Genomic DNA, 21,402 nt, shown 5'->3' with positions numbered 1-21,402 from the left:
TTACCGACTAAGGAGGAATCCTTATGTGAAAAATATTTAGTTGAAAATACCTTCTGTGATCAAGAAGGCAGATTTGTTGTATCTCTTCCTCGTAAGGAAAACTGTATCTTAGGAGATTTGTATGCGAATGCAAGTAATCGTTTCAATTTGTTACATCATAGATTTTAGAAAAACACTAAACTTAAGGAAGATTACTTCCATTTCATGAAGGAATATCAAGAATTAGAACACATGCAACCTTTAGATTCATTTCAGTCTAAGGTTCCATCTGAAATGTTTTATTTGCCTCACCACGCAGTATTTCGTGAATCTTCCACCACTACCAAAACTAGAGTAGTATTTGACAATAGTGCAAAAGCTTCGAATGGCCAATCACTCAATTCAATTCTTGCTACAGGTCCAGTAGTACAACAGGATTTATTTTTGATTATAATTAGTTTTAGAACTCATAGCTATGTGCTATCAGGAGATATTCCCAAAATGTATAGACAAATTGGCATCAATCCTCAGGACTTCCCATTGCAAAGAATCTTCTGGTATGATAATGAAAACTCATCAATTATTCCATACAATTTGCAAACAGTTACTTATGGTTTAGCACCTTCAAGTTTTCTAGCAATTAGAAGTTTGATTGAAATTTCAAATCAAAATGAAGCCTGCTTTCCTCAAGCTTGCCAATCAATCAAAATTTTTATGTCGATGAGCACGTTCCTTCAAGGGATAACTCCGCAGACATCTTGTCACGTGGTTGTATGCCAGATGCTTTAACTTTGTTGGAACGGTCCGTCTTTTCCGAAAGAAGAAATTAAACATAATTTCATATTGTCATCACTTTATTTATAATTTAAGAAATAAAGATAATCGTATATTGTCAGATCTTTCACCGGAAGAAATCAATTCCATGTTAGAAGTTCTTGTTCGTCAAACACAAGAATTATATTTTACTAAAGAATTAAGCAATTTAAGGAAAAATTCAGCCGCATCAAGGAAAACTAAATTAGTTTCAAAATGGTATTATTCACGTTAGAGGTCAAGTTTTACAAACTTGTCTTTAATTGCTAAACATCCTATGATTTTAAGTACTCATCTCACTCGATTGATTATTTCTCATGAACATTTAAGATTATCCCATCTCCATGGGATAATCTTAAATGAATTAACTGTAATCCTCCGATTACAGTTATAAGCTTTTGACAGCTTATACAAAAATTACTAAAGGATTTTTGGAAAGCATGGTCTAATGATTGCACTTGGACTTTGCAATTACATTCTCTGCAACAGAGAAATAAGTGCAAAATTTCAAATACTAACATTTGTGTTGGTAATGTAGTTATAATTAAGGAAAATAACCTTCCTCCAGTGATGAAATTAGGAGTAATTGTTCAAGTACATCCAGGTAAAGATGGACTCATTAGATGAGCAGATGTAACAACCAATAATGCCATAATAAAAAGAACCATTAACAAATTGATTGTCCTTCCAAATTTAAATGACTGACATGACATGAGTCATTCTCATTGCAATCAATTTATTCATTCGTTAATTCTCAATTCTCAAAATTCATTTGTTAATTTATTTTGCTTTCAATTTTTGCTCTTATCAACATTGTATTGTTGAATTAACTTTTATAAAACTTATATGTAACTAATTTTATGTATCACACTTTATTTATATTTTAAGTTAATTTATGTTATAAAATTATAATTGGTGGGTGGTGTGTTACATTCCACTTTTGCCGTCGGGTGCTGCTATCTAGCGAGGGCTACAGCTCTTCGGCAAGCTACGGTCATACGATGTCCTACGTCATAATACTGCAAGGAGTGGTCATTATGATGTAGCGACTTCTATTCATTTGGCGCCAGAATCTGACCCAGAGTGGTTGTGTTGTACATCCAGTTTGGATGAACTCGCATACTAATGTTCGGATGAACGCTTATTTTATTTGTATATTTATATGTTATTAAGTTTATTATATGTTATCTAAATGTCAAGACAGCAAGAAATTAAATAATAATTCAATAAGCTGTTGCTTATTGAATTGTTATTTAAGGCGTTGTTTCAATTCATCACCTATGCATCTACAGTTCATACTCGCTCTAAAACCTACCACAGAGGTTTTATGGTCCTCCACATCGCAAGGGATCTAACAGTGTGTTTGGTGGCACAAACACACATACCCATATTTATTGGTTGGGTATGTGTATTAGTGTTATTTACATCTATTAATTGATTAACCTTTAAACTGATAATTTGTTTTAATAAGTAAACACCAATAAACAAGTATATTCAACCAAGTACTTATTATAATATAAAAATTCTTAGTGAAAAAAAACTGACAATTGGAGTCATTTTTTTTTGCTGAAATAGCAGCTACAAGTCATTTAAATGAACTATCTTTTTCAAATACAAATATAAAATTTATTAAAGAATGTGAAATTCTATAGAACAGAGTGCTAAAACATTTGTCGAACTCAACAATTGTGGGGCGGGGGTAAAAAAAAAATTAAAAACTATTACAAATGTAAAATTAAAAAAATCTATGTTGATGTAAAAATTTATACAAACTAAACACAAACTTTATTTAAAATTTCCAGTAGTTCCTTGCGGGGTAGCACTCATGCCTTCTCTGAATTAGGAAACCAAATAATACAAATCTTACAAGTTTTAGAAAATAAATATTTTATTTAAAATTAGCAGTAATACAAGCAGTAATACTAAATTAAAGTTCAAGATATTATTATCAGTAGACTAAAATAGTAATTGTTGAGAAATCCTAGTTAAGAAAATCTAATATAGATTTCAAGTAATAAAGACTGGTATTGGTATCTCTTCGCAATTTTCAGAAACTACGAAGAAATTTACTTTTTAAAAACATTATTTACTACTTCTCTTTTACCACTTCCTCTTCTTTTACAACTTCTTTCACTAAACCTGGAAACAAAAATTATTTTCTTATTAAAAAAAAGTACTTATTTCATTCAAAGATAAAGTATGCAATTTTACTATTGTGAAGATATGTTACAGTACTGTGGTACATAAATAGTCCTAATAATTTTCTTCTTCCTCTCATGGTAAATGTGCAAGACCAGTTATGGATTTCAAAACTGAAAAAAAAAGAAATAAATGGTTGGATTCCACCTACTGACATGTTTATGCTGCATTCTTTGGTAACCAGTATGTACATATCCATTAAAAGTTAAAAATATTAGATAAAAAACCTATTTCTCCACATTTATCTAATAAGAAAACAATTTTTTCTTTTAAAGAGATTTTGTCAAGAATTAAATAAATATAAAAAATAGTTAACTTTTAAATCTTTTTTACCTTCCCTTTATTTTTTTAAGTATTCTAAGAAAAATGGACTGATTTTGATAATTTCTAACAAAGATGGAAAATCTTTTATGAAAAATTACATTGCCTACTACAGACAATTAAGCCATTTATTGTTATCACATCATATGGATGCATATAAATGCAACTAATAATTGATTCAAAAGCAAGAGTATAAAAATTCCTGGTTTCAGTTTAACATGTGTGTCTCATACGTAGTTGTGTGGCTGTTTATACAATTTTTCTGCAACCCTTTTACTTTATAAAGAGAGAGGTTTCTTTTCTTGCCTTTGATTCTTATGGGAAGATTTTTTTTTGTACAAAGTATTTAATTTTATGGCTTATGCAAACTTTAAAATGAGACAAAAATATAAAATAATATTAAAAAACAAGACTTAAAAAAATGAATTAGATTATTAGTAATTTAACTAACAGAGCACTAAAAATGAATATTTTATCAATTCTTTAAATTTTGAATTTTTAAAGTATATAATAAATTAAGACTAAATAGTTGTTTTTAATTTGATGTCATCTTTGAAGAATCAAGATTTAAAGAATCATACAAATATTATTCTTTTAGTTAATAATGCAGTTCACTATTTATTTTTTAATTTTTATATTAATTCTTTGTATCAAGAATTATTGTTTTGTAAAAATTAACTTTTTACAATGAAATTCTGTTAATTAAAAGCCAAAGAGAATAAAAGTTTAAATTGGAGGTGACTTACAAACATCAAAATATAAATCAAAAGAAATAATTTTAGAGTCAATTTTTTAACATTATTAATGTATTTGGTCATAATTTTACTAATGTGACATTTCATTATATATACAGGGTGTCCCATATAAAATGCAACCCATCAATCACTCATCCATGAAGTTTCAAAAGTCAAGCTAACTCCCCTACCCGTTACTGAAATGGACTCGTCCAACATCTGAACATCGCGGCGACACAGTAGAACACTACTAATAGTAACAACAATGCAGTCATAACGTTCAGTGTGTTGCTAGATGAACGTGTTTTCATTGTTGAGTCGTACTTCAGTACGAAATCAGTGGTTGCAGTGCAAGATTTGTTTCGCCCTCTGTTAATAACAAGGAACACAAAAGATCTGTGTCAGTGTTGAATACAGATACAGTCGCTGAAATCAAAGACCGATTACTCGCTTTGCCAAATAAATCGATCAGACGTTTGTCTGCTGAAATTAATTTGTCTAAATCAACTGTTCATCAGGCGACCAAACGATTACAATTACGACCTTATCGCATTCAAACAGTTCATCGATTTCTTGAGCCCGACAAAGAGAAACGGCTACAATATTGTTAACGGTTCCGTCGATTTGTGCGTGAGGGAATTAATGTTATGGATTCGTTACTTTTCACAGATGAAGCACGTAAACAGACAAAACAGTAGAATTTGGAGTGTTGAAAATCCCCATGTTAATCACGAAAAACAATTACACCCGCAGAAGTGGGCGTTTGGTATGCGATATCGTGGAAGAAAATAATCGGTCCTATTTTTTTCGAGTACACCATTAATAGAGAACGATATCAGGATATTTTATTTTAGTTCATTGCACTCTTGGAAGAAATTGACAAATTGACGGTGCGACATCGCACTACGCAGGTTCAACTTCTGATTTCGTTGAGGAATTCTTTGGTAATCGTGTTATCGGTCGAGGCTTGTGGCCACCAAGATCTCGAGATTTGAATGCGGCGGATTTTTTCTACAGGGTTACCTCAAAGAAAAAGCCTACAGCAACAAACCACGAACACTTGAAAGTCAATATTGAACAAGCTGTATTAAATATCCAGCCACAAACTTTGAAAAAAGTTGCAAGAAACACGCTGTAAAAAGAATTGAAGCTTGTATTCAAGAAGATGGCGGCCACTTCCAACATTTACTCTAAATGTAAGGTAATGGATGGTAACAATAAAAATTACATTTACACATGCCTTTTTATTATTTCAATACCTACCAATATAAGGTTGGGTTGCGTTTTATATGGGACACCCTGTGTGTGTATATATATATATATATATACAGGTGATTCAAAGAAACAGGAAATTTAAAAAATTAAATAACGTTAATGAAAAATTTTTTTTATAAAATGAATTTTATTTCATGTAATTGTACAAATGTTGCCATTTTAGGATACATACATTTTAGTTTATTTTTTAAAGATGACATCTTCCAGGTGACCTCCTCTTCTACGTAAACACTCACAAAGTCTCTTCGTTAAATTGTTCATGGTTTGACGTAACATCTCAACTGGAATTTCCGCAATTGCTTCTTTTCCTTCATTTCTTCCGTTGTAGCAGGTCTACTGTGGAACACTTTGCTTTTAAGTTGACCCCCACAAAAAGTAATCGCAAGCTGAGAGATCAGGCAATCTGGGAGGCAATCTAATGTCACCATTTCATGAAATGACACGTTGTACAAACAATCGGCGTACAGCTGCCATCTTGTACAGTTGCTCCGCCTTGTTGAAACCAGGCTGTGTTAAGAATCGGTGGAAATCTCTTTTGTTGTTCCACAACAAAGGTTTCAAGCACGGCTACATAACGAGCCGACGTCACTGTAATCGGAAGACCGTTGTCATCCTCAAAAAAATAAGGGCCTACAACACCGTAAGATGACATAGCACACCACACGGTCACTTTCTGGTGCCCAGAATCTGAAATTTTTCTCGTTAACAAATCCACTGAGGTGGACATCATCTGACATCCACAGTTCGTGAACAAACTCTTCGTTATCATTTATCTTCTGAAGCATTACATTACAGAATTGTGCTCGCACAACTGCATCGTTGGGTTTCAGTTCCTGGACGATCTGCAACTTGTACAGATGGTATTGCAAGTCCTTCACTAACGTTCTTTGAACACTTGAACTATGCAATTGTAAAGATGCTGAGAGACGACGGATTGACCGATGTGGACTTCGTGTGACAGCATCTTGTAAAGCTTGAACATTCTGTGGTGTACGGACGGTTCGCTCACGGCCTGGAGGTTTCTTTTTCATTGCCGAACCAGTTTCCTCAAAATTAGAAAGCCATGTTTTAATTGCACGTGCTGAACACGGTTGTGCCGTCCCAGATTAAAATGACGGCGAAATTCTCTACGCGCTCCCTCCACACTGTCATTGTTTTTGTAAAACGCATTGATATCAAATGCATGTTGCGCATCACTCCAAGGATCCATGACAACTAAATGGCAGGTTAGGTTAGAGAGGCTGGCGCTACTTATCTAGTGGTACCAATCGCCCACCAACACAACTTTGGCGCTACCAACACAACTTTCAAAATTTCCCGTTTCTTTGAATCACCTGTATATATATTTATTTATTTACTTAGTTCTTTATCGCTGCATTAATGATTATCAAAATATCTGCAAAAGTTAGCTTTTTTTTATATTGGATATTGACATGAAAATAAAAAATGTGTGATCTACAGAAAAGGGTACAACAATTTAAATTGGTCAAAATATTCAGGTAAAAATTGTTTTATCAGTTCTTTCATTAGAAGGAAAATCTCCAATAAAGAACTTCCCAATTAATGTGCCCTCAAGGCAGGTAGCATTATACAATAAAATTGCAGTGGTCCTTAGATACAATACCATCAGTTTTACCACGCTTTCAGATATAATGCGAGTTGAAGTATAGCCCCGCATAATAATGTATACATACAGAATTATAAGATTTAAAAAAATTTTTTTTAAAACCATATAATTTTGAAACACACAGGCGAGTTGAAATTTATTTACAATAGGTAGTTTTAGCTACTGTAATGCAGAACTGAATTTTATCAATAAATACTTATAACATTCTGCAATAAATCTTGACCTTATCGTTTAATTTTATCTCTGCTTATAAATTAACTGTGCAGTTGCATATTTTAGATCGATGCTAGTTATTCTTGGAATGTGTTTATCAGAATTTTGTTACATTCTTATCTTAATTGCTGCATTTCCTGGACGCCTAATGATTTACACGGGAAGTACAGTAGAGTATGCAATGTCATAATTGTTCATTACTGTTTATGTGTGTTACTTTACTACAGTACAGTGTACAGTGCATATTAGAACGGTTTGGTTTATTTAAGTGTGAGTTTATTGTTATGTTTCACGAGAAAGTTGCATGTAAAAGGAAATTTTTTTATAAGAATGGCAACCACTTAACATAAGTCATATTCTATAAGGGAGGACTCAAAATTCCAGAAGGCACAATATGGGGTTGGATGATGGAAGAAACTAAATTACATTCGTTTCTAACCAAAGTTGAAGACACAGTGGTCTTGAAAGAAAAAACCAAACTTTCAAAAACCAATGTTATTGATGACTGCCTTTACATATGGTTTGTTCAGAAAAGGATTGAAGGAATTCTGATCTAATTCTGAAAATTCAGGCAGCTAAGTTTTATGTAGACTTAAAACATGAGGGTGAGTTTCAAGCTACGGATGGTGTGGTGTTGGCAAAAAAGGCACAGGATCAGAAAGATTACAATAAATGAAGAGTCTAAGTTCGCTGATTCCAAAACCGCAAAAACATTTCCATTTATCTGTTTGTTTGACCTAGGCTCATCAGGAGATGATGAGCCAAGGGCTGGGGTATCAGGTATCTCTACCCGGGTTAAGGATTTAGGACAGGATTTTGTTCAAGCGACAGGGCACGTGGGGAGTCTGCTCCGCTTGTGAGGGAATTTAATGAGCAATATGAAATGCTTATGCAGTTCTTACAGAGTCCCACGAGCAGTTCAGCTAAGGTACGAAAAACAGTTATCCCCAGAATGAAAGAATTCAAATCAATTATTTCTGCCATCGTGGAAAGGTATAAGTTGGTTGAGAGGTCTCCAGAGGTGTGCGAGGTGATTGTAAAGAAAAAGTTTCTGTTCCAGTTGTGGTCTCAACATAAGCCTTATTCTCAGGTATTGAAGGAGAAACAGGAGGCCAGTCTGTCTCGAAAGCAGCTAGAGTTTATTTATGTTAATTTAAAGGAAGGAGTATCGGCCAAATTTAGCAAGTGAATGAAGGACGAATTTCAGGTAGTCCTTTGACAGAAGAAAATTCAAAATATACGTGAGATGTAGAAGGGGCTAGTTGTCATTGCCAACAACAAAGAGTCAATTAAACTTATTTCTGACTCCCTCAAGGTCGGTAAAACTGACATGAAAGTTGCCCCTAAAAGGAAGAGGCATTCTAAGGTCATCATGTACGATATTCATCAACAAATATCTGGACTGTCATACAGGAGCAAAATACTAAGATGGTTGGCAGCCTTCGAGGCTGATTGTCGACTAATATTCAAAACGGGTAGGTGCAAGGCAGAGTGTTACCATGGTGTTTTCGAGTGAGTCCTGAATTATTTAAAGGCTTTGTATCTAAGGACAAGTTGTTTATTAACTTCTCTTAGTGTAAGGTCAAAGAATATATAGATGTTCAACAGTCGTCAAGTGCTGCCAGTTTGGACACACAGCTAAACTGTGTAAACATCTGGTGGTAGTGTGCTCCCACTGTGGGGGTGAGGGACACAAACGAGAGGAGTGTCCTAAGAAGTTGGAAGGTTCGACTTCAAGCTAAAAGCTTATCGTATGATATTGAATAGCAAGGATTGTGATTGTTATCAAAGGGCTGTCATAATGTATTACAGTTCAATATTGTTAGATGGTTAAAATTGAACAGTAAAGTGCACAGGGTGCATACATTGTACAGATTGAACTTGGTGAAATTGCCATATGTAGGGAGTTGGATGTTGTCTTGTTGCAGAATTCGTATGTTGTGTCTGATAAACTGCCAAGTTTTTCTTGTAAGAAAAGATTTTATTTTGGTTCTGATAGCATGTCTGCTATACTGTGCAGAAGGGAACTTGATTTTCTTCATTCGACAGCTCTCTAACGATCATCATGTTGTTGCTCATGTGGATGTTTAGAATTTGCATCTGTATGTTGCAAGTTTGTATTTTCAATATCCTGCTGATCGTTATCTTGAGGTCTGGGGGTAAAATCCTATGATTCTCTGGTACCAGTCCAATCCTTATTGGTGCGGATGTGAACCTTGTCACTTTTGTGGCATAGCAGCTTCACCAATGATGGCGGTGAATTAATTGAGGACTTTTAGCCCAATATGGTCTGCAGGTATATAATGTAACTGATGAGTTGCCCTCCTATGCAGATAATGTAGATGGGCTTCGGCTTTTTGGTGGAACAAACATTGATGTTACGAGGTAGGTTTATTCATGCTAATGTTTGTAACTGAAAGGTGGTTGACGATAGCTCAAGCCATCATCGATTGATTGTGTATGAAATTGCTGGTGGTTTGAGTCAGTGCTATCAATGTAACATTCTGGTTCAGCTGGGTCGTTTCCTGCACAGGCACGCAGACTGGAAAAAGTCTGTTGATTTTCTTTTTGCCAGACTTTGTGTTTTGGATTGGAGTCTGGATGTTCTGGAATGGAAGACCTGGTAGAAGGTTTGTCGGTGACTTTCATTGATGCTGACAATGAGAAACTGAATAATGTTCAGTTCCTTGTAGTTCCGGTCGAGAGAGGCTCACTCCTTGATGGAGCAAGGAATTGACTGTTGTTATGAAACAGGCTGTCTGTTGTTTGTGGAGAGCATCTCAGCGTGAGAGTGATCCAGAACAGCGGACAGTCCATGATGGTAAATATAGAGATCTTAAATCTGAATATTTTCACAAAGTTCAGACAGCAAAGAGGGATTCTTGGCATTCCTTTAAGCATCAACAGGGGAATAAGGATCCCTGGGTGGTTGTGTATAGGGTCTTGGGACACAAAATGTTTTTGTCTGCTCTCTTGATCCGGCTCAGTGTAATTTCAGACATGTCTGAAATTTTGCACAAACTACTTGACGAATACTGCCTGATGATACTGAAGTAGGAGAATAGGTGAGACTGCATACCAACAGTGGGTGAGGCGTGAGGTTGCTCAGTTTTGTGGGGGTGCAATCTCCTTCTCCTTGGAGATTACTGAGGCCGAGGTGAGTCAAGCTATCTGTAGTCTTGGTAGAGGTCCTGGCTTTGTTGGGATAACGGTAGAACTCCTTTTTCACTCAGCAGAGGTAAGAGTGAGAATTATCACACAAGTTGTTAATAAATTTTTGTTTAGAGAATACTTTCTGGTGTGTTCGAAGACGGGGACGGGAATTGCGAAATTATTGTTTAAAGGTGACGACAAGGATCCCGCTGTTAGTTCATCATGTAGGCCCTTGATGTTACTGCCAGTTGTTGGTAAGGTCTCTGAAAAGGTTCTGTAAGAAATGTTTTATAAGAAAAGGTTCTGTACCTTCGTATAAACTGCGCAAGGTGCCATGCACCTTGCGCAGTTTACTAATGGATAATCAGTACGAGTTTCATCCCAGAAAGGGTACTGAAGATGCCATGCTTTGTATAATGAGTGTGGTAACCTCCAGAGATTGTACTGTGAGTGAGTTGCAGGTTATACAAAGTTACTTCAGTAATCGGATGTGTTGCTCTGTGAGGGCAGCCATGAAGTGGGGAAGACAATGCCCAAAGGTTGTCTGCAGGGCAGTGTGATGGGTCTCTTATTGTGAGTGGTGGAGTTTGATTCACTTCTGCAGCTGAGATTGCCCAGTGAGTGTCGCATCATGGGACCTGCTCTTGAAGGAGGTTTGTGGAGGGGGGTTGAATTCCAAGTCAGTCAAGCATCCAGGATACTCGAGCTATGGAGTCATCAACATAAGATGACATTTAGCCTGGAGAAGACCATGATGATGATGCTCCTCAAAGGATGTTTGACTTTGAGGCGGCAAGTCCGCATATCAATATCAGGCCAATGTATTAGATATGTTCAGGTTCAAAAGTACCTCGGGGTGTTTCTTGATGAGAAATTGCAGTTTAAGAAGGACCTATATCGTGGGGAAGGCCTGTAATGCCTTCTTCGGAATTCGATGTGTGGTCAATCCTGATTGGGGTCTTAATATTAATACTACATGTATATTGAAAAGGACATCTGTGAGGCAATTATGCTATACACGGCGCCTGTTTGGGCACATAGGCTAAAATTTGAAAGGCGGGGTATTTTGTTATGGGCTCAGTGCTTGTAACAAAATAACGTAATAACAAAATAATGGTAATGGGTGGTTACCATACAATTCACAAGAGGCAATCTTGGTGATTGCAAACATGAATCCGATAGACTTGATTGCATCTGAGAGGCAATAGTGTTATGTTGTTAAGAAGTCAGGTGGATTGATTTTGGACACAATAAAGGAGCTAGAACAGCATGGTGTCACCCTGTGGCAGGTGACATGGGATGAGGCAGAGTGTGGGCATTTTATGTTTAATCTTTTCCCTAATGTTTTAAATTCGTGGGACACCTCTTGGGTATACCCAAACAAGCATGTGACGCAATTTCTTTCAGGGTATGGGACTTTTCAGGACAGACTACAGAAATTTGGCCTTGTGGACTCTGGTATGTGTCCTCAATGTGGATTGTTAGATGATACTTAGCATATAATATATGAATGTGCTAGGTATGACTTAATGTGCTCAGAGACCATTTGTTGGCTTGATATTAACGGGTCGACTCTTGATCTTCAAGTTAATTGGAAAAGCTGGGCCGAATGGGTAATCATAGAAAATTTTATTGAATATTTGGTGAAAGAAAGTATCACTGAAGGGATGTGATGTTCTCTTGGACTTTCCTTCTTTGGGTTTATGTTTGGATATACTGTTATTTTGTTGCTGTTCATTGCTGGCATCCTGGTTGAGGCTTGACTGAAAAATATCATTGCCAAGGTACTGAAGATGACCTCTGGTAAAGCTCATAAGGGCTAGGTATGGAGGGGGGTGGCATGGTGACTGAAACTATCACATGAAGGGTATCTTCTCCTATGGGGGTCAGGATATTGCATAAAGTCAACCGCGTTATATTATAGAATGGTTCCGAATAAAACTCTTAAAATTGCGTCTAAATAAAGCAGAATTAAAACTAAGTTAAATCGTGTCACTCTTTTATTTTGTGTAAATAAAACAGGGACTAGCTCCTCTTTGTACCAGAAAAAATAAAAATCCCCAATGTTTTAAACATGTTAACCTTAAGTAATTACCAATTGAATACACAAATAGCTACAATGTGTGGATGATAGGTAGTAGTTTGTTTACGAAATGGTTTCACGAGTCCTTTGTTCCAGCCGTACAAAATCATTTAAAAGAGAGAAATATGGGAGGCAGTAAAGCATTGTTATTGTTAGACAACTGTTCCGCTCACCCTCCTGCTAAATGCCTAACATCAAAAGAAAGAAAAATTATGGTTTTTTATTTATCTAAAATTATTATGGCATCGATCCAGCCACTTGATCAAGTGATAATTCGAGCTTTCAAAGTGAATTGTGTAAGTGAGCTAATTTTAAGTCTACTTTCTTCTAATAATGACATTACAAAATTTTTAAAAAAGTTACTTTGAAAGAGGTGGCTTATAATATTGGTTATTCTGTAAAGAAATTTTCAATTTAGAAATATTGGAAAAACTGTAGTTTATATTTGGCTACAGAGGGCAATTTTTGACAAAGAAAATCAAAAATCACAGGACGAGCTGATTTCAACATCTTGTGATTTGATGAAGGTTAAATAATTCTCAGAACTTGATCTCATAGGTGAACAATTGGATCAGAGGGTAGAGATCAACAAAGGAGAGAAATTACCTGTACATCATGAAATGACTGACAAAGAAATTATTCAGATTGTCACTAAGAAAATGATCCTGATTTAACTAAAGATGCCGACAAAGAAGATGAACAGTTGACACAGAACCCAACGGCATAGGAAGCAATAAGCAGTTTCGAGGTTGTAATGGCGTTTTTGGAAGAACAAGACGATGGCAGCCCATCAGACTCAAAATTTGTATCAATCACCAGAACTGTGTAGTAAACAGCTAGTTTTTAACCAAAGATTACAAACTTTCTTTTTTTTGGTGTGTGTGTTTATATATATATATTTCATTTTTCAAACATGTTGTCCTGTGTGTTGAAAGGTAAGATCATTCTTACTTTGTATGTGTGTATCTGGTGGTTTATAAATTATGAATAAATAAATAATTAATTTAAAAAAAAAATATATATATATATATATGTATGTAATAAAATAATTTATTTAATAATTAATATAAATTAATCATACAGTAAAAGATACACTAGCTTTTAACAATTATGACCTTAATTGGTAAGTTTTTCTTACTTTTTTTATTTACATAAAATGGTAACAGTATTAAACTGTAACTTGTGCTAAAAGTTTATGGTCAGAACAAGACTAACTGAAATTACATTAAACTGATTTGTGAAATCAGAATTATTAATTGTACCTTTTTCACTAAAAAATTATTGTTAACTTACCTTTTTCTTTATATTGTAAAAATAAACCATCCGTTTCTTTAATAATAAATTGTAGTGTTTTTTTCTGATAATAATCAGGAATCAATTCAAGATTTTTAATAACTGAACTGAGTAAATGTGCTCGTCCAATAAAAATACCTGTTAAAATATGACAAAACACAAATGATAAGACAGTATAAAAATTGTACATTTCTGTAATTATAATAAATCTTGTTTATTATTAAAAGTATTCTCTTTATTACTTTTAAAGTAACTTTTGTTTTATCTTAAAAAAATAATAATACAGCCATATATCCAACAAGTAAATTTTACAGACTTACCAAGAGAAATGAAATAATTTATTCTGCAATAATAAAAATTATATTTTTAACCAATAAATAACACAGGCCAATGATGAAAAAAGCGAATCAACCCCCACTTTAATGGATTGTTTATGTTTAGTACAATGGCTAATTGTGGTTGTAGTGTTATGTTGCTGGTTCCAACTTAAAAAGTAAAAAGATATGCTAATAAACCTATGGCTACCAGGTCAAGATCTTCTGGTCCTTAAACTACCAGATGTCTTGATGTTATCTTGGATATGTCAAGTGATATCCAGTCTGATGAAGGTGAACAAGCCGATGATGAGATCTAATGTATTACAGATACCACAGAAAATTTAGACCTAAGTAATTTACTCAAACCAAGCTATATGATTTGGTTAGGGATTTGGACTTAATGAAAGAGAAAGCTGAACTGCTTGGCTCCCTACTCAAAGAAAAGAACTTACTAGCAGTGAACTAATATTTATGTATATAGAAGAGAGCAGAAATTCTCAATTTTTCAAACAAGAAGGTGATTTAGTATACTGCTCAGATATTGGTGGTTGATGAATGAATTTGGAATTGAATATAAAAAGGAGGAATGGAGGCTAACTCAGCAAGAATATTTTTAAATCTTGGACAGAACATTCTGCACAAGAACCTCGTGGATTCAGAAAACATTCTGCTACCTCTACACACAAAATTAGGCCTACTGAAACAGTCTGTGAAAGCCTTACCCAAAGATGAACAATGTTTCAAGTATCTCCGCGAGATGTTTTCTCATCTATCAGAACTAAAATTGAAAATTGAAAGAAGGCATGTTTGTTGAGCCTGACATGTTCCGATTCCTATTTTGAATAAAAAATGAGTTTAAATGAGAGGGAGGTTTGGTGGTTGTTGCCAAGTTCTATGGCAACAAAAAGAGCCCGCATTACATTTCTATTATAACCAACACACTGGAAAAATTTAAAAAGTTAAGATGTTTGATGAGTCTGAAGATTACTTAAAGTAATAAAGTCACCCTGATTTTTTCCCACACAAGTTGAATGATGTCAGCGAGGAGAAAGGTAAGCGTTTTCATCAAGACATCAAAGTGACAGAAGACTGTATCAGAGCTGCTAGAATACAAATATGATGGGAAACTACTGTTGGTCAATTCAAAGAGAAATTCAACAAGCGAGTTGAAAAAGCTATTTTAGAAGTTTTAAGCAGAAGATAGAAAGGAAATAAACGCCTTTCTAATAAAGAGGTACTTTAATTTTTATAACAACAAAAGTATAAAAATGAACATTAATAAATTAATGTTTTAATTTATTTTTATTCCTATCACATTCCGTAAAAAAGGGTAGTGTACAGATTTGTTTGTTGTATGTGCTTACATTTTTATTTTAGCTGCTATTAGCAGAGAGTGGACCATACCAGTACCACAGTCGTATTTATCCTTGAAAGGATATCATGAATAATCTGGTCGATGGATTCAGAACGTTTGCAGCTCATTCATCAACTACGCATGGTGACTCTCTCCCATTAGAAGCAGTCCATGGTGAATTAATTTGCAGATTATTTAATTTAATTTATAAGCATACATCATTTTTATTTATTTATAATTATTTATTAATTTTATTTTTTATTAATAAAAGAAAGGGATTATTAGTTAATATTTAGCAGTAAAAAAAGGATTCTTTATTTAGCGGGAAAGAGTTGTTGGCATGCATTTGGTTTTTAAAAATTATGATGGTAATATATAAAAACTGCATGTAATTTTTAATTTTTTTATACTGCAGTACTATTGTAATTTATTATTACAGCAGTACCTTTATAGTATTTTATAACTGACTAATGAATCCATGGATTTGAAAATCTTTTTAAATATATTTATACGTTTTAATAAGCTTGATATTTCAAAATAATCATAAATGAATTTTTGAAAATAATTTTAAGAAATACAAAAATATTGATCAATTTTTTTTTTTTTTAATGCTTTTATTTAGTCGCATTGACAATTAGTCATTAGCGACTAAGGTAACACTATCATGTGGTATAAAACAACAAAAATCATAAACAAAAAAAAACAATAAAGAAACAGGAATATAGACAGGTAACAACAATAAATACAAAATAAAATACATAAATCACGCAAAAATCACTAAATCGTATTCTTTATTCCACTGTAGGAGGGAGAGAAACCGCAACAGACATTTTACACCTTCGTTCTGGTTTAATAGAAATTTCATATCTGAACCCAGGTCTAAGTTTTGTTGGATGGTTCCAAAGATTGGGCAATCAAAGAGCAAATGGTGCACGGACCATTTCACCCTGCAAGCCTCACAGATCTTCTGAGGAGGGCAAAGTAGATGAGCGTGGGTAAGCTTGGTGTGTCAAATCCTTTCCTTAGCCGAGTTAAGATGACTTAATCTCTTATGCTGCTCGGGGAAACAGGTTTTTCGAGCACATTCTCCCAGATGTTGTGTAATGCCGTGGGAGGATTCAGCAGCCAGAACCTATTCCACTGAGCCTGCAATTTTACACGGACTGATCTCATGAAGTCAATCTCACATGTCGACTGTACTCAGATGCCATTAACTGCAGCTCTCTTGGCAGCCTCATTGGCCCGTTTGTTCCAGAGGATGCCAGAATGGCCAGGAACCCATACCAGTACCACAGTCGTATTTATCCTTGAAAGGATATCATAAATAATCTGGTCGATGGATTCGGAACGCTTGCAGCTCAAGCTCTCAAGTACACTTCTAGAGTCGGTAATTAATAGGAAGCTGTCATTGCTATGGGTTTCGATAACTTTCAAGGCAGAGTAAATTGCAAAGGCCTTACAAAAAACACCGAAGAACAAGCATTAGTTATATAATATCTCGATGTCAGGGAGTACAATAGAAGAGCCACATCTGTTGGCTGAGACTGACCCATCTGTGTAGATGAGAGTGTACCCATTGTACTTCTTAGCCATGTTGTTAAATTGGTCTCTAACTGACTGGAAACCTGCCTCCTGTTTACGACTTCCAGATTGTAAGTATATGATCTCTGGAGACACGCATAACCAAGGGACGCTGCATCCCCTATTCCCTTTTCAAGGATCTTTGGGGCAGGCAGATCTAGTTCTTGGAGATAGCGAAGAAGCCTGAGGCTAAAGGACTGTGGTAAAGACAGTGTTTCTTTCAAGTAGTGAAGTGCGAGCATGTCTGGTCATTTGCCGTGAGCAGTTGATTGCGTGTTTGATTGTCTTGTATTTCCTCCTGTAAGCAATGGGAGTTCATCAGATTCCACCAGTAAGCTTGGTATAGGGGAAATGGCAAATGTCCCTATTGACATGTGAATGCAGGTGTTGTGCAAGGGGTCAAGTATGCCCTTAATTATCTCTTTCCCAGTGTCATACAGTACAGACCCGTATTTTAACTTCAAAAGAACAATGCTTCTGTACGTGTTCAGGATGATGGATTTATCTGCACCCCAGTTGCAAGATGAAATGAGTTTAAGGACATTCATTCTCCTTAGACATTCAGCCTTGGTGTACTTAATGTGGCTCAAAAAGGTCAGTTTCTCATCAAAGGTTACACCAAGAAGCCTAATCTCGTTTGTTCCCTTTATCTCGTCTTCACCTAAGTGTAGTCTCACCAAGTCTTTGCATCCGACTGGTTGCCTAGAGAAAAGATTAAATTTAGACTTTGTTACTGACAATTTAAACCACTACACTGTGCCCATCTGTGCACCGAGTTCAACGAATTCTGCATTATTTTCCTGGTAGTTCCAATTTCCTTACCTCTGCAGGTGATAGCAATGTCATCAGCGAAGATACATTTCTTAATTGGCAGAGTGATAACATCAGTCACCCCATTGATAGCAACCAAGAACAGCAGTACACTTAGGATAGATCTCTGCGGGACTCTATTTTCAATTTTGAAAGGACTCCCCATTAGCTCTAACATGGATTGTCCATTTACTCAAAAAATTAGCTATAAAGCGCAACATATTCCCATTAACATCGTTCTGTAACAAGGTAGCAATAATCCTTTCTCTCAAAGTCATTTCGTAGGCCTTTTCAATATCTAAGGTCACAGCAAGAAGATGTTCCTTGGAGGTGAATGCCTCACACACATCTGTCTGTATAAATGTTAGGTGATCCATGGTAGATCTCTTTTCTCTGAATCCGTATTGGTGTTGGGAGAAGAATTTGATTCTGTCCAGATGCCATTTCAGCCTGTTATTTATCATCTTCTCCATCACCTTGCAAAGGGTGCACATTAGAGAGCAATCGGACGGTAGTTCTCTGCTGATGTGATGTCATGATTGGGCTTAGCCACAGGGATGACTACAGCCTCTCTCCAGATATCTGGAAATACTCCTTCCTCCAAGATACTGTTGAACAGGTATAAAAGGTGCTGAAGACCCTCATTAGAGAGTTCCCGTATAAAGGCATACAGTATTCCGTCAGTTCCAGGGCTAGAAGACTTTAGACATGCAAGTACATCTTGTAATTCATTCAAGGTGAGAGGGGCGTTCAAATCCTGGTTGATGTTGTTATTCCATCAAAGTATTCCTCTAAACTGAATTCAGGGCTGTTTTTAATTCTCAGAAAATTGTTATTAAGGTTTGAGTCGCTCCTTTCTTACCAATGAATCCAGATGTTTTGAGTATATTGAATTCAGCAGCACGGATCACAAAATCTGCAAAGTCCTTAATGCATTCCTTTATTTGATCTCCATCACTTGTCAAATGTAAATCTTCAATGTCTTCAGTAACCAGTTTCTTAAAACTATCCCAGTTAGTGTGCTGGGCCTGTAGCCAGTCATCAGTGTCTGGGTGCAGAAGCCACCTAGGGTTCACTCTTCTTGAAATACCGGTTACACTTCAGTGTTTGATTGCTATTTCAATGAGGAAGTGGTCACTGCTGTGTAGTTCCTTTAGGACTCCCCATTTGTAGAGGTGGACTGAGGAGGCATCACAAATTGTTATATCAATGGCACTAAAAGTGGCTGTTGAAGTATGTATAAGAGTCCAGTTAAGAAAAACAAGGAATCTTTCCACTAACTTGCCCCTAACATCCAACTTATTGCAGCCCCAGCTGATACTGTGAGCATTAAAATCACCCATCAGTAGAAATGGTTTGGGCAGTTGCCCAAATCTGACATCTGACAGTTCCTCTACAGTAACTGCTGGAGAGATAGATATTACATACTGTAAATGTTCCAGGAGCTAGCGTCAAAGTCACAGCTACAGCTTCAAGGCTAGTGTGAAGATGAATTTCTGTACAGGCTAGTTAATCACTAATGAAGATGGCTACATTACCGCTGGCATGGGAGACATCCAACCTGTTTTTGAGAATGACATTGTAACCTTTCAGAACTACATAGTGGTTATTCTTAAAATTAGTCTCTTGCAGGCATAACAGAGGACTGAGTCGATTGATTAGAAACTGTAAATTTTCTCTCTGGGGGTGGAGCCATTTGATATTCCATTGTAGGATTGGATCACAGAAATGGTGAATATTGTCTGTATAAAAGAAATTCTCCGCAAGGGCAACTAAACACTAATATCAGCGAGCAGGCTACAGTCGAGAGGTAACTTGGCAGTGCTGCCATTACAATCCTCATCAGCAGCTTCAACTGACTCAGTAGTCGAGGCATGACGTGCCAATTTATTTATTACACTTATTAAAAATAAGTTTATTTTTAATACTCCTTTCTGGTACTTTCAGGTAGGTTTCCCGAAACACATGTAACAGTTCCATCATATTAGGTATGTAATCTCGTGATAACTCTAGTACTGCTGAGTTACCCCTGCAGCATTACAGGAAGCTTTTGAAGTCTATGTAATTCAAGACATAAGGGTTATCCTTGGCTTGCAAGATCTCTACTAGGAATTACAGACCTGTGTCACATCTGTCATCCTTTTTTGGTTTCTTGGATCTTCTTTTGCTGACAAGTCTCTAGGTAGGAGGATTGTTCGGCACCCCTACTGTGTTCCCAATATCTCCCTGATGATTGTCTGTCTTAGAGTTGGGGGACAGTGCCCTCTTCTGCACCTTACTCGGAGCATCTGGAGGTTGGCAAAGGCTAGGAAAACCGGTCTCTGAAATCTATTGGTTTGTACTCCCTTGAGATACTCCTAGGCAGCACGGGTTCCCTCTTGCAGATGCAATTTGTCGCTACATGCCCTGGTTGTTTACAGAGGAAGCTGGATACAGCATTGGCCGAGAGGTATATCCAGTATTGTGAATCATTTTAGGTTATGTCCACGGTGCTTGGTAACTTTATAAGATCTTCAGGGTGTACATATACTTGGTGATGAAAACTCAGGACATGTTCGTAGCCTGGTTCTGGGACAACACGCAGGGAGGTAATAGATGACCCACGGCGGATGCCAGAACGCTTAAGTTCTTCCTCTAATATCTCATTCAGGATAACTGGGCACTCATTAGAGAGGACTACTCTTTTGAATTTAGTCAACAAAGGGTGAATCTCCAGGGGGTGGTTCCCAACATTAACTTTATTGTGCTTCTTGGCAATTGATTTAACAAGATCACTATTCGCCAGGTAGATGCACACCCAGTACATAGAGATCTAAGCATATATGATATTCTTAGGAGTAACCAGTTTACCAATGGCCACGATATATGCACTAATTGGAATATCTCCAACGGCATCCAGTACGATGGCTTGATTTTTGTTAGGGTAAGTCAGTTTCTGAGCCACGGTGATGTAACTTTCTGGTCTCTTCGTCCGTCCAGCAAGACGGGTGTTATTCCCGGAGCGATCAGCTTCATTCAATTGTTAACCGTATTTACTCCAGATTGTCTGGAGTTCACTTCTATCAGGTGTCTTCTCACACACATTTTTACAAATCTTTTCTTGGTCGGTCGCACTCATAATTATTCCCTTCTACTCAGAGGAAGTAGCACAGTTGAGATATTTGTTTACGATTAGCTGGGCCAAACATCAAAACAGTCGAACTTAGAAGGTTATGTAGGGTTATATGGATGTTACCCTAATTATAGAATATTAATGACCCGGCGGGCTATTTTAAATATTGTCTAGTACTTACCAGCCCCAAGACCATTTTAAACACAAATAAAATAAAAATATATAGAAAATAGGTCACTGAAATAGTACAACTAACACGACACATAGACAGCTGTTCCCTAGGTTGGGATCTACTTTTTTTTTAAATACAAAGATTTTAACAATATAAGTTATTTAATGAAAAATGGTTATATTTCAAAATTGACCACTGTAATATGCAGTTTATTATTACAGCAGTAACAAAAAGTTATGGGAATAATAGATAATATTTGTGAATATTCAAAATTGTTTATAAAAGGAAATGATTTTTAACAAGTTTACTGTTTTTGGTTTTACAAAAGTGTGGTAACAGAAAAGTTAAACTGGTTAAGTTGTTGAA

General features: G+C 35.9%; 2 protein-coding genes across 5 annotated transcripts in view; one reads left to right on the top strand and one right to left on the bottom strand.

Moving 5' to 3' along the window:
- Positions 1 to 204: 204 nt before the first annotated feature.
- LOC142324673 (uncharacterized) lies at positions 205 to 768 on the top strand. The gene has a single exon (XM_075365551.1). It carries the CDS (start codon positions 205 to 207, stop codon positions 766 to 768), a length of 564 nt encoding a protein of 187 aa, XP_075221666.1.
- A 1,893-nt stretch (positions 769 to 2,661) lies between these two features.
- Positions 2,662 to 21,402, bottom strand: part of Dcps (Decapping enzyme, scavenger) — a 408,912-nt gene continuing 390,171 nt past the window's right edge. For 2 of the 4 annotated variants that reach the window (XM_075365577.1, XM_075365576.1), the window contains exons 5-6: positions 13,691 to 13,828; positions 2,662 to 2,931 (exon numbers count right to left, since the gene is read on the bottom strand). In XM_075365577.1, coding sequence (XP_075221692.1) covers positions 2,882 to 2,931; positions 13,691 to 13,828 — 188 coding nt within the window. In that variant the 3' untranslated portion in view covers positions 2,662 to 2,881. Of the gene's footprint in view, positions 2,932 to 13,690; positions 13,829 to 21,402 lie in introns of those variants that run through there. The other 2 variants (XR_012756355.1, XR_012756354.1) reach the window with 1 other exon arrangement.

This window comes from Lycorma delicatula, chromosome 5 (genome assembly GCF_047948215.1).
Source record: "Lycorma delicatula isolate Av1 chromosome 5, ASM4794821v1, whole genome shotgun sequence".
NCBI lineage: Eukaryota > Metazoa > Arthropoda > Insecta > Hemiptera > Fulgoridae > Lycorma > Lycorma delicatula.
Note: the sequence above shows the minus strand (reverse complement) of the source record. Positions and strands in the feature narration are given on the sequence as shown.

What these genes read in the sequence shown, in the direction of transcription:
- LOC142324673 (XM_075365551.1), top strand. Translation starts at nt 205, where the DNA reads ATGAAGGAATATCAAGAATTAGAACACATGCAACCTTTAGATTCATTT.